The 15,432-nt window shown below is 42.5% G+C and overlaps 1 protein-coding gene across 3 annotated transcripts in view; it reads left to right on the top strand.

Moving 5' to 3' along the window:
* The window catches only part of BEST3 (bestrophin 3), a 38,001-nt gene extending 23,151 nt beyond the window's left edge, over positions 1 to 14,850 (top strand). For all 3 annotated transcript variants that reach the window (XM_060245062.1, XM_060245061.1, XM_060245060.1), the window contains 2 exons: positions 12,505 to 12,656; positions 13,910 to 14,850. In XM_060245062.1, the coding sequence (XP_060101045.1) occupies positions 12,505 to 12,656; positions 13,910 to 14,846 (1,089 nt within the window). In that variant the 3' untranslated portion in view covers positions 14,847 to 14,850. The remainder of the gene's footprint in view (positions 1 to 12,504; positions 12,657 to 13,909) is intronic.
* The last annotated feature ends 582 nt before the right edge of the window (positions 14,851 to 15,432 follow it).

Genomic DNA, 15,432 nt, shown 5'->3' with positions numbered 1-15,432 from the left:
CTGAATCGAACACACTTTTTAAATACAGGAAAGCCACAAATGGTTTATGGTTATTTTGCACCGAATACTTATCAACTAGGTGCGATAAGGTAGCACAATGGTCTAAGGTGGACTTTCCTTTGAAAAAACCCAGCTGCTCAGGGCCCAAAGTTTTCTCCTGTGTCATCCAGAGATTGAGCTTAATTAGTAGATGTTTAGTATAAAGTGAACTAATTGGCCTGTAGTCAGCAGGATTAGTGTGATCACCTTTTTTATATAGTGGAACCACTACTGCGTTCAGCCACATTGAGAGGATTGTACCAGTTCTGTCTATGGTTGTAAACAGGGATGCGAGGGGAAAGGCCCACCAGTCTGAGTCCAGTTTCAGGATTTCGGAGGGCATGGCATTGGGGCCAGAAGCCTTTCCTGATTTCAGTTGTGCTATCAATTCTTTGATTTCCTCCGGTAACATAGGAGGCCAGTCAGGTAGGTCAGCTAAAGGGAGCTCAAATGGTTCGGCACAGGTTGCTTCTTGGTGAAACAGAATTGAAAAGTGCTGGAACCATACATAGGAAGAAATGGCAGACATGGGGGGATCATCGGCCCGAAATGCACCCGAGACTATGGCCCAGAACTTTTTGAAATTCTTTAAGATTGTGGCATGATATAGCTCATCCCTCTTCAGATCTCTTTTATTGTAAATTGGTGCAGCTGATGCTTAAGCTTAAAATATTCTGGTGGCAAAGTTAGGGCTTTCAAGTCACAATAGTGGCTATAAACTTTACGTAGCATGGTTTTTGTTTCCTTGCATTCCTGATCAAACCATAGATGTGTAGGGCTTACTAGGTTGGTTATCCTCCTACTTGAGTTAACACTCAGTGATTCGGAGAGATAGGATATTAAAGAGTTGTAGACTTATATAGAAGAGATGGGATCGGTTGCCTTAATTAAGAAGGCTCCATACTCTGCGGCAGGACCAGAGTTAAAAAGTTGTTGAGTTTTCCATTTTCTGTGATCATTCCAGGGTATTCTAGGCAATGGATTAGTCTCAGGGGGTTGTGAGGTCAGGTTGCAAGAAGGGTAAGTGGTAGGACCAGCTTGAAGAGTCAGGGTAAGGGGAAAATGATCACTGGCAATAAAATCTGCCATTGTAAAACCTTTAACATATGGTTTCAATGAAGGGGAAATTAGGACATAGTCAATAACACTGCAGGCCCTAGGAGAGATAAAAGTGAATTCACCAGAGTATGGAAAACCAACAAGGCCATTCAATCAAATTCTATTATACTGCATACAGAATTTAGCAAGACAAATGCCTGCTGAATTTAAGAGGATGTCCTTAGAATGTCTTGCATAGGAGAAAATAGGTGGGAGGGTGTCTTCTAGGTTAATTTCAAGAGCTTTCAATAAGTTTTCTATGATAGATAAATATATGATATCAAATAGGAGGGAATATATAATCAGAAATTTACAGTTGGAAGGTACTACGAATGTCATCAAATTAATTCCTGGTCCTCTGGCAGGAAAACTAGCTCTATTCCAAATAATCCCTAATATCTGTTTACCCAGCCTCATCTCTGAACATGTTGACAGAGCATATCCTACTTATTCCATTGCTGACTCAGGGACAGGATGCAGAGATCTGTGATCCTGGGGGGCGGGGGGCAGGTGGAAAATTAAAACAAAGGGTGTTTAGCCATTCCTTCCCATATCATTCCCTCAATTTAAATTGCTCTTTGAAAGCTGCTATTTTTTCTTCTGTGCAGCAATAGCAATTGGTGATCTGATTTATATATTGAGGAAACCATGCAGAGAGAAGAATGTTGCCAACACAGTTCCTGTTCCTTGACCCATGTCTGCTTTGGTTTTAAAAACTGTGTAAAATATTGATCTCCAGTACCATATCCAGTTTGACCTTTAGGATTCAGCATCCAGTCAATGGATGGTATCAGTTAGCAATCTGATATAATTAATCCACTGTCCAAAGGATTGATAAATTACACCATCACACTAATCTGTCAGCTTATATACTATGTCTGCTTTCCAGTTCTCTTCAAAATAATTTTAATCTTCATCCGATTGATTTGCTTAGGGCTTTTTTTTGTAGCAGGAACTCCTTTGCATATTAGGCCACACCCCTCTTCTGTAGCCACTCCTTCAAGAGCTTGTTGTTGTTGTTCAGTCACACAGTCAAGCACAACTCTTTGTGACCCCCATGAACCAAGTCACACCAGGCCCCCCTGTCTTCCACCATCCTCCAAAGTCTGCTCAAATTTGTGTTAGTCACATCAGTAACACTGTCCAGCCATCTCATCTTTTGCCGTCCCCTTCTTCTTTTGCCTTCGGTCTTTCCTAGCATCAGGATCTTCTCCACTGAGTGCTCCCTTCTCATTTGGTGGCCAAAGTATTTGAGCTTCAGCTTCAGCATCTGATCTTCCATGGAACAGTCAGGGTTGATTTCCCTTAGGACTGATTGATTTGATCTTCTTGCAGTCCAAGGGATCCTCAAGATTCTTCTCCAGCACCACAACTTGAAAGCATGTATTCTTCTGTGCTCAGCCTTCCTTATGGTCCAACTCTCACAGCCATACATTACAACTGGGAATACCATCACTTTGACTATATGAACTTTTGTTGGCAGGGTGATGTCTCTACTTTGTATTATATTGCCTAGGTTTGCCATAGCTGTCCTCCCAAGGAGCAAATGTCTTATAATTTCATGGCTACAGTCATTCCCTGCAGTGATCTTGGATCCCAGAAATGTGAAGTCTTTCACTACTTCCACGTTTTCCCCTTCTATTTGCCAAGGAGTGATGGGACTGGATGCCATGATCTTAGTTTGTTTGATGTTGAGTTTCAAGCCTACTTTTGTGCTTTCCTCTTTCACCCTCAACAAAAGGTTCTTTAGGTCCTTTTCCCGGCAATCTTAATTCCGGCTTCTGCTTCATGCAGGCCGTCATTCTGCATGATGTACTCTACATATAAATTAAATAAGCAGGGTGACAATATACATCCTTGTCGAACCCCTTTTCCTATTCTAAACCAATCAGTTGTTCCATATCCTGTTGTGACAGTTGCTTCTTGACCCTTATAGAGGTTTCTCAGGAGACATGTGATGTGGTCTGGTACTCCCATCTCTTTAAGGACTTGCCACAGTTTGTTGTGATCCACACAATCAAAGACTTTAGTGTAGTCAATGAAGAAGAGATAGACTTTTTTTTGGTTCTCCCGTGCTTTCTCCATAATCCAGTGAATGTTGGCAATTTGATCTCTAGTTCCTCTACATCTCCGAAACCCAGCTTGAACTTCTGGTAGTTCTCAATCTACATACTGCTGAAGCCTAGCTTGTAGGATCTTTAACATGACCTTGCTGGCATGTGAAATGAGTGCAATGGTGCGATAGTTTGAACATTCCTTGGCATTACCCTTCTTTGGGATTGTTGTTAGTAATGCTTTCTCAGGCCCATTTGACTTCACACTCCAGGATGTCTGGCTCAAGATCAGTAACTTCACTGTTGTGGTTGTCACGGGCACTGAGATCCTTCCTGTATAATTCTTCTGTGTATTCTTGCCACCTCTTCCTAATCTCTTCTGCTTCTGCTACCTACCATTTTTGTCCTTTATCATGACCATCTTTGCACAAAACGTTCCCTTGATTTCAATTTTCTTGAAGAGATCTCTTGTCCATTCCATTCTATTATCTTCCTCTATTGCTTTGCATTGTTCCTTCAGGATGGCCTCCTTATCTCTCCTTGCTGTCCTCTGGAAATCTGCATTCAGTTGGGTGAATCTTTTTTTTTTCACCTTTGCCTTTTGCTTTCCTTCTTTCCTCAGCTATTTGTAAAGCCTCATCAGACAGCCACTTTGCTTTCTTGCATTTCTTTTTCTTTGGGATGCTGCTGATTGCTGCCTTCTGTATAATGTCACGAACCTCCGTCCATAGTTCCTCCGGAACTCTATCAACTCTAGTTCCTTAAACCTATTCTTCACCTCCACTATATATTCATAAGGGATGTGATCAAGGTCAAACCTGAATGGCCTAATGGCTTCCCCAGTTTTCTTCAGTTTAAGCCTGACTTTTGCAATGAGTAGCTCATGATCTAATCCACAGTCAGCTCCAAGTCTTGTTTTTGCTGACTGTAAGGAGCTTCTCCATCTTTGACTGCAGACTATATAATCAGTCTGATTTCTGTGTTGCCCATCAGGTAATGTCCATGTGTAGAGTCGCCTTTTAGGTTGTTGGAAGAGGGTGTTCGCTATGACCAGGTTGTTCTCTTGACAAAACTCTACTAGCCTTTGCCCGGCTTTGTTTTGTTCTCCAAGGCCAAACTTGTCAGTTGTTCCAGTTACTTTTTGACTTCCTACTTTGGCATTCCAGTCCCCTGTGATGAGGAGGACATCCTTTTTTTGGTGTTAGTTCTAGAAGGTGTTGTAGATTTTCATAGAACTGGTCTACTTCAGCCTCTTCTGCGTTAGTGGTTGGGTCATAGACTTGGATTATCAGTATACTGAATGGTTTGTCTTGGATATGGACCAAGATCATTCTGTCATTTTTGAGATTGTATCCCATTACTGCCATCCTCACACTCTTGTTAACTATAAAGGCCACACCATTTCTTTTACAGGACTCTTGACCACAGTAATAGATGTAGTGATCCTCTGAGTTAAATTCGGCCATTGCCGTCCATTTTAGTTTACTGATTCTCAAGATGTTGATGTTCAGTCTTGTCATCTCTTATTTGACCACATCCAGCTTACCTTGATTCATAGATCTTACATTCCACAGTCCAATGCAGTATTGTTCTTTGCAGCATCAGACTTTCCTTTCACTGTCAGACACATCCACAACTGAGCATCCTTTTGGCTTTGGCCCAGCCGCTTCACTCTTTCTGTGGATTCCTCCACTCTTCCCCAGTAGCATATTGGGCACCTTCCGCCCTGAGGGGCTCATCTTCCAGCACCATATCTTTTAGCCTTTTGTTACTGTTCATGGGGTTTTCTTGGCAAGGATACTGAAGTGGTTTGCCATTTCCTTCTCCAGTGGGTCACATTTTGTCTGGGTTCTCAGCTGTGACCTGTCCATTTTGGGTAGCCCTGCAAGGCATAGCTCACAGCCTCATTAAATTGTGCAAACCCTCTTGCCCTGTCAAGGCAGCAATCCAAGAGTTTACAGGGCTCTTATTACAGGGCCTACTCTTGGAAGATTGGCTACATCAGGGCTATGTGCCCTAATATTCACAGGCATTCTTGCTAAAAAAAAGCCCTGGATTTACTCCTAACACAACTGAACTGAGTGTTTAGAAATGTCCAAGAAGGTTAGGATCCTGACGAGCTTATGTCAAATCAATGACTCTGAGAACTCTTGCAGACGTTGGCTATGCAAACTCCATAGAGACCCCTCAAAGCCTCAAAGAAGTCCCCCTCCAGGGCTTCTTTTCAGCCAAGGTAAATCTCTTTTCAAAGTTTCTGTGCAAGTCTTGGACCTTTCTCTCACTGAGAAAAGTAGGCAGTAGGCATTAATTTGCCTTCTACTACCCCGAACAAGAGTTTCAGCCTGCTCCCGTTATGAGAGACAGCTCAGCTCGGCATTTTCCTTCCCCAGAAGTCCAACTGAACTGAGTGTTGATTGCTTGCAATGATCCCTTTAAAACACATAAAAGACACAACATACGTACAACAAGATATATAGCTCTAAAGAAACTAGCAACTAAAATATTTAAAAAGTCAGGTAGGATTATAAAAGCAGCAACAAGTTCAAAACGCAAGACTGTCTTGACTCAAGATCAAATAAAACGAGAAATACCACAAATGCAGCAGCAGCATCTTAAAACCAGTAATAAGGGTAAAAAGGGGGGAGGGGGTTGGGATATCAACAAAAATGTTCAAAGTCAACTCTAGACTAGGAAACTCTTAATCTCTAGTGATCTGTCTAACTAGTTTATAAATTTTTGGGTTGGAAACCAACATTTGGATAATAAACTGCTTGTGCCTAGTTAATTGCAACAGCAAAGCTTATGAGATTCTTTTGAGGTTCTAATCCCAATAAAGTCATCCCTACTGTGGCTATTAAATCTGAAGCAACTACTGCAGCAAGACATGTTTCTCAGCACATCTCAAAGATGGGAAGATAAACAATGTGATAAAAATGTTATTGTCATTCCAGTCATTGTTACCATAACTACAGACATTTGTGCATTCATTAAGATGCTTTTCAAGCTATCCTAAGGATTCAAAGTGGATCACCCCATCATACATTCCACCATTTCACAGATGAAAATTGGACCAGTCTGCTAACACCCCTATTTCCACACAAGAGTCATCATCTTCGTTAATGCACACACATGCACACGCATGCACGCAGGAGCATACACACTGGGCTGTATCCAACCAGATTTGCTGATGATGAAAAAGGAGACATTCTCTTGAACACTCAAAAAGGCTATGCTGAGAACCATGGGACCAGAATATACAAAAGCCAGGTGAGGTAGGTACTGTGAGATGTGGAATGGGAAGAATGAGAATGAGGGAGTAACTACACGATACACCCATAATTGAGGGCATCGTAGATATAATAAAAGCTGAACGTGGTGGCTCGATCCTCATTTTATTGGAAGTTGTGGCTACCACAGGAGTGGCCTTGCACTCTGTCTGTCACCACTCTCCCCTGTCATTGGGTAGCCTTGCTGTGACCCACTTACTGCCGGCCCTGTCAGGCCAGAATCCCATCAGAAGGCCACTGACCTTTGAGTGAGACAGTTCTCTGCTGAGAGGTTCTCCTGGAGCCTTACTAATTACTACTGCCTCTCCTCAGGGCCTGTTGTAAGAAGTCTGGGGTAGCTGTCTCCCCCCCACTCCCCAACACACACACAAATAGTGCTGCTGCAAAGTGAACAGTGAAGCAAACAGTAAACTGTGAGAGACATGTTCCTTGGCCCCCGCCTACTCAGGCCCAGGAATGTTAACAGTCTTACCTCAGAGACAGCCAACTCTTCTCCGTGTCCTCTCTATTAACCAGCCTTAGAAAGGGCTGCAGAGCTACTGCGGCCTCACAAAAGGCCTACCAGCACACGCAGCCTCCAAAGGCCACACAAATAGCCAGGGAGGCAAGGCCCTGCTTATTTCCACCTGGGAAGTGCAAGCCAGAGGCTGCTGCTAGGCAACCCAGGCTGATTTTCTCAGTAAAGGGTGAGGCCTCAGGCAAATAGAATAGCATATAGTCCATAATTATTTTCTCCAGGATGAGGAGATAAATCTGTTGTCTGGAATTCAATTCTGATCCCAGGAGATCTTCAGGCTGCCCCTGGAGGTTGGCTGCCCTAGGCCTGGCAGCACCTCTGAGTGACTTGATGCCACCTGGCTGCCATGACTTAACTAGACCCAGCTGCTTGCTCCTGTTCAACAGCAGTCCTCTTAATGACAGTCAATGTGACTGAGCAGTTGCCAATACTAGGTTGGGAAATTCCTGGAGATTTGGTGGGTGGGGCCTAGAGAGGGTGATTTTGAGAAAGGATGGGACCTCAAACAGGTACCATGACATGGAATCCACTTTCAAAATTAGCCATTTCTGCCTGAAGAACCATTGTTGCCAATTTCCAGGTGAGAATATGTCACTGTTAGGATTAATATATCACAACTGAAATTATAGTAACCAGATAACTAAGAATGTATTGAAATAATACAATCCATACAAATAAAGCAAAAATAATCAATTGGAGTCTGAACGACAATTCCCAAATGTAGTTCATCAAAATACATCAATGGAGTCCTGATGAACAAGAAGTTGATTTAGGTTGTTTTTACATTCAGTTTGATCCAGAGTTTTAGAGTCTTCAAATCGCCTGCCACTGTTCTGCTTTAATTATTTTCCTTTTACATTTGTGGATTCGCTCTGCTCATTTTGAGTAGCCAAACTTTGCCTGCTGAAAGCATTTCAATTTGAGGGTGGGATCTCTGATCAGAGGGCAGCCGGAATACCAGTGCTTAGTTAAATGTATACAATTGCTTGGAAATTGTGTCAACACTGCAAAAACAATACAAATTTAAATTACAGGATGAGGCAAGCAATGATATGTAAAAATTTCAAGTGCTGTCAGTTCTCATGCAAATTACTGTTGGCGAGGAGTCTTTTAAAAGCATCAAAACTTCTACAATACAAGTTTGAAATGCCTGTAGAGAAATGACCGGATCAAAACTAGTTTTGAGAAAAATATTGCAGCAGCAGCAGCACCGGAACCCATCTCACCGAAACAAATGTAGATGCTTCAGGCAACAACAATGTAAAACAGTTGTGAGAACATTAGGCAGTGTAAAAGGTGAGTTTCCAATGCGATGATAGAGAGTCACAAACTATCAGTGTAAAAACACCCTTAGATACTCCTGCTTTGAATTTTCTTCCAGCAAAGGGATGCAGTGAAAAAGATTTTTGTGGCGTTCTTGCAGTTCACTTGCTAATTGGAAATGCATTCATATTTTTCTGAGCTTGTTGCCTTTGGTCACAATATTCTGTTATGGAGCACCCTTTGCTGGAAGAAAATTCGAAGCAGGAGTAACCAAGTCAACTTCCTGCTTATTGGGACTCCATTTGATTATTTTTGCATTATTTGTATGGATTGTATTATTTCAGTATATTCTTAGTTATTTGGTTACTATAACTTTGGTTGTGATATATTAATCTCCTGGCGAGGGCTGTGTCATTATACACTGCTGAGGTCGCTTGCTTCCTGCTTTGTCCCCATTATGGAGAAAGACTGTACTTTTACTAGGTAGGTGCTGTAGGGAGAGGGGAGAAGTTGGAAAACTGAAATAAAATAAAATCCCCTGCCTTGAGGTGCATACTCTATAATACAACCATGCCAAGCCCCCCCCAAAAAAATGCCACAAGCTCACGCTGATGCTAAACACCACAAGGCTGGATATGACAGGAAAAGGTGGCAGCAATGCACTGCAAACAAAAGGAATGATGTGCTTCAGTGTCTGAAGCGTGACTGTTGTCATGCTCCCCCTGCACACACTCCCACCCCCATTATTCTTCCTTCTTGGCATTCTGGACCTGTTTCAGGGCTTTGAGCCACCACAGACATGGGGACACACACACACATATATGCGGGGTGGGAGTGGGGATGGAAAGCCGGTGTTTGTTTCTGCTGCAGGATGGGTGGGAAGACAGTAAGGATGAAGAGCAGTGTTCCCTCTAAGCTGAGTTAGCATGAGCTAGCTCACACATTTTTAACCTCCAGCTCACACCTTTTTGTCCTAGCTCAGGAAAAATGGTCCCAGAGCACAATAATGTATGCAGTAGCTTGCAACTTTAATGCCAGTAGCTCACAAAGTAGAATTTTTGCTCACAAGACTGCAGCTTAGAGGGAACATTGGTGAGGATGTGAGTGAAAGCTGAGGTTGGGGTTGGGGGGCTTCAGAGCGGGGTCTGCCAGACCCAGGTTTTTGCTGTGAAAGTTGAAAGAGGGACAGATAAAGAGGAGATACGGTTGCCAGCTCCAGGTTAGGAAATTCCTGGAGATTTAAGGGGGGGGGGTGTTGAGGAGGGATGAGACTTCAGACAGATACAATGCCATTTCCTCCTTAGGAACCACTGTTGCCAATCTCCAGGCGAGGGCTGGAGATCATTCAGAATTACATCTGCCCTCCTGATGACAGACATCAGCTCCCCTTCAGGTGGGGGGGGAGTGCTTGCCTTCACTTGGGCGGATGGAAGACAACAAGGGTGGGGGGCACTCACCCAGAGCCTTTTTCACAACGGGCCTTATTACTAGTAACTACATAATATCCCTGACATTTGTCAAGTCACAAATGTGTTACCGCAGGGGTCCCCAACCAGTCCGTGGCCTGCTAACAATTGGGCCTTGAGTTTTATAATTATTTCATTATATATTACAATGTAGGAAGAAGAAGACATTGGATTTATATCCTGCCCTCCACTCCGAATTTCAGCGTCTCAGAGCGGCTCACAATCTCCTTTACCTTCCTCCCCCGAAACAGACACCCTGTGAGGTGGGTGGGGATGAGAGAGCTCTTCCCAGAAGCTGCCCTTTCAAGGACAACTCTGTGAGAAGCTATGACTGACCCACAGCCATTCTAGCAGCTGCAAGTGGAGGAGTGGGGAATCAAACCCTGTTCTCCCAGATAAGAGTCCGCACAGTTAACCACCACACCAAAAACTTTAGAAATAAAGTACACAATTGTATCATCCTGAAACCATTGCCCCACCCCCCTGCCCCGGTCCATGGAAAAATTGTCTTCCACAAAACCGGTCCCTGGTGCCAAAAAAGGTTGGGGACAGCTGTGTTACTGGACTCAACCAGAAATGCATCAGGGGAACTCACCTTTAAAAGCACTCATTTGCTTGAGAGGGAGCACTGCAAGGGAGGAGAAGGAGCTTCCAGTTTCCCTCCCATCGCACTTGACCAGTAAAAAGGGTGGAGGGGCTTTTTGCCCTCTTTCTCTGGCTCCATGTGTCTTCCCTAGGGCATATTATGAAGTTCAGCACTGAGTGGAAAAGCTGGCTGGATCCAGCCCATTATTTGTTATACCTTGTTCTCTACCCCCTTGTATTAATTTACTCTGCAATTCTTCATTCACTACCTTCGTTCACTCTGCATAGCCTCTTGCATTCTGGTTTTGGAAGCAGGTCTTTTAGTAAACTGATCATAACTATTTCTTTTTATTTCAAAATGTTTAATGAGATGTTTAGTCTCGTACACTGGATCTGCTGATGTTTATTATAGATAAGCTGAAAAGAAAAAAGAGAGAGGGAACCCTTCAAACCAACAGAGAAAACAAAAGTACAGAAGTACAGAACAGAGTAACATATAAGTGGGGGAAATGTGCAACAAACCACCTTGAGCCCAATGACTGAAAAAAATATATTCAAATAATATTTACAATAGAAATAGCAATGTCATTTATCACTATGTTCACAGTACAAAAAATAAAATAAGGTACATAAAAGAAACTGTAGCCTAAAGCCGAGGCCAGGCCCACTCTCAGCCTAGGGTTGCCAAGTCCAATTCAAGAAATATCTGGGGATTTTGGGGGTGGAGCCAGGAGACATTAGGGGTGGAGCCAAGATCAAGGCTGTGACAAGCATAATTGAACTCCAAAGGGAGTTCTGGCCATCACATTTAAAGGGACCTTTTCAATTCCTTCCTTCCATAGGAAATAATGAAGGATAGGGGCACCTTCTTTTGGGGCTCATAGAATTGGACCCCCTGGTCCAATCTTTTTGAAACTTGGAGGGTATTTGGGGGAGAGGCACTAGATGCTATACTGAAAATTTGGTGCCTCTACCCCAAAAAAACAGGGCCCCCCCAGAGCCCCAGATACCTGTGGATCAATTCTCCATGATTTTCTATGTGAATAAATCTCCATAGGGAATAATAGAGTTCCCAGCAGACATTTCCCTCCCCTCCCTCCGCTTTCTGGTGACCCTGAAGTGGGGGGAGGGCCTCCAAACCTGGGGATCCCCTGCCCCCACCTGGGGATTGGCAACTCTATCTCAGCCCCAGTTTTCCACCCTTGAGAAACTGAGAAGCAGGATAACAAAATGGCCTGCATAGTACCATTCTAGGAATTTCCCCTAGTCTCCATGGTCTTTAAAATCACCCAGCAGTGACATCTCATAATTGCCACCCTCCCCAGGCACTGTCCACAAAAGCTTCCAATATTTAAATAGGCAGGGTTGGGAACCCTAGCTCAAACTAGAAGTTATATATAACTTGTGATCGCTGTGGGGACTTGCAGCAGTATGACAACTGTGATGCCTCTGTGACAACTCAGTTTAGTCTGGGGGGCCAATTCAGATTAAGACTGCTGACTGGGGAAGAGGAGTCTCAGCCTTCCCCATGCCATTTTCCAACCAAACAGCCCCAGGAGTATTATTTGCCACTTGAGAGGCCTGTACATGCAAACTCAGTCCTCCTCTTCCCATGCCTCAGTCCTGATCTAAATTTGGATCCCTGTGGCACTTTGCAACTGAATTCCTACAGGGAATGTGCAGCTGCCATCTGGTTGCAACTTCTGATGCTTATTGAACCTCTAGCTTGGGCCTAAGACCAGGGGTGGAATTCTAGCAGGAGTTCCTTTGCGTATTAGTCCACACACCCCTGATGTAGCCAATCCTCCAAGAGCTTACAAAAAAAGAGCCTTGTAAGCTCTTGGAGGATTGGCTACATCAGGGGTGTGTGGCCTAATATGCAAAGGAGCTCCTGCAAGAATCCCACCCCTGCCTAAGACTACAACACAGAGAACTCCTTTTGGTATGCTCAAGGTCTTGTATGCATCTAGCGGAACTCATTTTTTCACTCCTTGAACCAGGAGCACAATTTAAACAGCTTCTAAAACTCCCAGATGTTTCAAATTACATTTAGCATAGGAACTGTTATTTAAAAGAATTATCAAAGGCTGTTTGGGGAGTTGCAAATTAGTAGCCCAGTTCTCTGGATTGCTCCCTAAGCATATTATACATTAAACTATGTTGCAAATATTTATAATTTATAATCACTATCCTAGGTATCACTTTTGGCTGTTGATGAAATGCATATGAATTTACCAAAACTGAAAAAAGATATTTACTGGGATGATTCTGCAGCCCGCCCACCATACACACTGGCAGCAGCAGATTACTGCATTCCATCTTTCCTTGGATCGACTATTGAAATGGGGTATGTGATTCTAAAAATTCCTTCCACACATGAAGAAGAAATGGTTCTTCACCAGCCTAGTGTACCAGATCATTAATATTCATTCTTATGAAGAAGCTTGTGTTAGACTTTAAGGTCCCACTGGATTTATTGTGATATAGTTTGAAGGAGTTGTCAACGGCCATACTGAGTGTCCTGTTTTCTGGGATGTCTCTGGATATTACATCTCAAACTACGTGGCAAATACTTTAATTCATAATCATGATCCTAAGTATCACTTATTCCAGAACAAGTTTTCTGCAGATGCATGAAGTGTTGAACCACCACCACCAGCCGGCTGCTGCCACCATTTTCTTATTTATTTTATTTATTTGGTCGATTTATATTCTGCCCTTTCCTATTCGGGCTCAGGGCGGATCACAGTCATGGTAAAACAGTTAAAATACAAAAATAACAATAATTTTCTTCTACTTGCCTGGTCACTGCTGAGACCTGGCACACACAAGACGCCATGTGGCAGCTTCTTTTCATGCCTATACTGTTTCAGTTTCAAGGAGGGCCAACTGTGATGCGAAGAAGAGCCAAACTGTGACTTTCTCTGTTGCAGTCTGAGATCTTTCCTGTTATCTTTATGGCATGTGGATAAACCACACTGGAAAGGAGCCATAGACATGGCCAGATAGACAGAGAGCTTAACTGGACAGAGCTGATGTTTTGAAACCCATGGTTCTTTTCTGCTACTGGTGACTGCTTCTTCCAGTGCAAGGCACATTCCCCTGATGGATTCAGGAGGCTCTTCCACTGGAACTCTTGTATCGGGGAAGGTGCCTTATGTCAGAGAGTGGCACCATATTAAGCAGAACAGATCCATGGGATGAAAAATAAAGTACAGACTTATGAAGAAGTAAATGTGGTTGACAAGAGAATGAGGAGCAGCAGGAAATAAGGTTCAGGCCTGTCAGCGTCAATACAAATATTCTGGGTGAGAATAGGAATGATAAATTCTTACATGATGTGTTAAATAGCACTACAAATTATGCATACACAAATTGTATTAAAAATCAATGGCCCTTGCAAATGTGCAGTTTGCAGTATTAGCATTGCAAGGTATGCATATGTACTGCAAACTATTTTTCTATTGCTAACAAATTTTCTTAGGTAAAGTTGAACAAATAAATAAATAAAGTCATACTTCAGTTACAACTGCTGTAAGTGACTTCTGTTGGTAAAACAAAGGCAAAAAATAACAGTTGTTTTCCTATTTTATTTTGTAGTCTGGCTGATAGCCAATTTCTCCATGGAGACAATTGGATCTATGATGATGATAAACCCAAACGGCAGCATTCAATGCTGAAAAAAGTGAAGAGATTTCTGAGTGTCCGTGAAGAATCCCCCACTCCAACCAGGAGGGCTTACCAAAGGCAGTCAAGTGAGAATTCTGTTTTTTACCCATCTCATGAGATGCGGCACATTGGCAATTTGCAAGAAATGCACTCTAGAGCAAGACTTTTAACCTCAAATGGTAGGAAAAACCATGAATGGCCTGATAAGAATGCCTGGATGCCTGAAGGCATGGATCTAGGGATCATCAGAGAAACTAGCAAGAATGAACCCCCAGAGATATGCTACCAATCCAGTCTAGATGAGAGCATATCCAAAACAGACTCATCAGTCTCAGAAAATACTGTTATTGAAACAAAAGATGATAAATCCAAACTGGATTCTCAAAGGAGGAATACCACTAAAGTCCTGACAGAAGAGGATTCTGGAAGTCAAAGTGAATCAGACCCTGACTCAAAAGGAACAACATTGTTCCTGTGTGGGTCTCACAACAGTCCTACAGATTCTCCAGTGTCTCCTTCAGAAGTAGCTTCACTTCATATGGATTCAGAGCAAGATGATTCAACTGCAGGCATAACAGACAGAAAGCCATCTGACTTACTTCAAACATCTGGCAACATTCTAGATAATCAAATATGGAGATTTCCACCTTTTCATATACAGTCTCCAGTATCCAACACAAAAACTGCACCTGCTTTAAGGGAGTCTGGAATAGCCTTTGGAAAACATGATATAAATTCTGAAAGCAGTCCAATGCCTACTCCTGTTGTTATAAATAAATCTGACATAAGCAATTTATTGGAGCAACTAGATACTAAAGAAACAGATATAGTTGAGTTTAGTAATGAGAAAAATAAAGGTAATCTCTGACAAAGCAGGAAATACCGCTGTCTTTACTATGGACTCAGGGCATTCAAAGTATTCATTTTAAGAACTCACTTATTCCATCATCCACCTCTCCATGCACACAAAGCACATGATGTAATATGTTTTTAATATCTGAATTTTGATGCAGCAGTTCTGAAACATTAATATTTACTGCTTCAAATGCATATTCCCTCAAGGCAGTGGTTCTGTTATGGGAAAATTCCTCCCTTTTCACAATTATTAATATTCATTCTATTTCCAACACCTACCCATCAATCAAAAGTCTAAAGATCCACAGCTCTTTCTCAAATGTATCTTGAAGCATTTTTGCTCAGGATGTTCCAGCCTTTCACTTCAAATTAATCCTTCTCTTGTTGTCATGGATGGCTAAATATTAGTTTCTTTCACTACAAAATCATTATTTGGGCATTTTATAAAAATAAGTTTATAACTGCTCAATATCAGAGCCTGTTCCTAACTTTCTATCCAACCATCTTTAATTAGACCTGGGATTTTAAAGTAGAAACAGAGCCACCAAACTCTTTTCATAGCCTTCCACAGTGAAACAAATTGCAGTTTGATTCAAAAA

This window comes from Heteronotia binoei, chromosome 8 (genome assembly GCF_032191835.1).
Source record: "Heteronotia binoei isolate CCM8104 ecotype False Entrance Well chromosome 8, APGP_CSIRO_Hbin_v1, whole genome shotgun sequence".
Taxonomy (NCBI): domain Eukaryota; kingdom Metazoa; phylum Chordata; class Lepidosauria; order Squamata; family Gekkonidae; genus Heteronotia; species Heteronotia binoei.
Note: the sequence above shows the minus strand (reverse complement) of the source record. Positions and strands in the feature narration are given on the sequence as shown.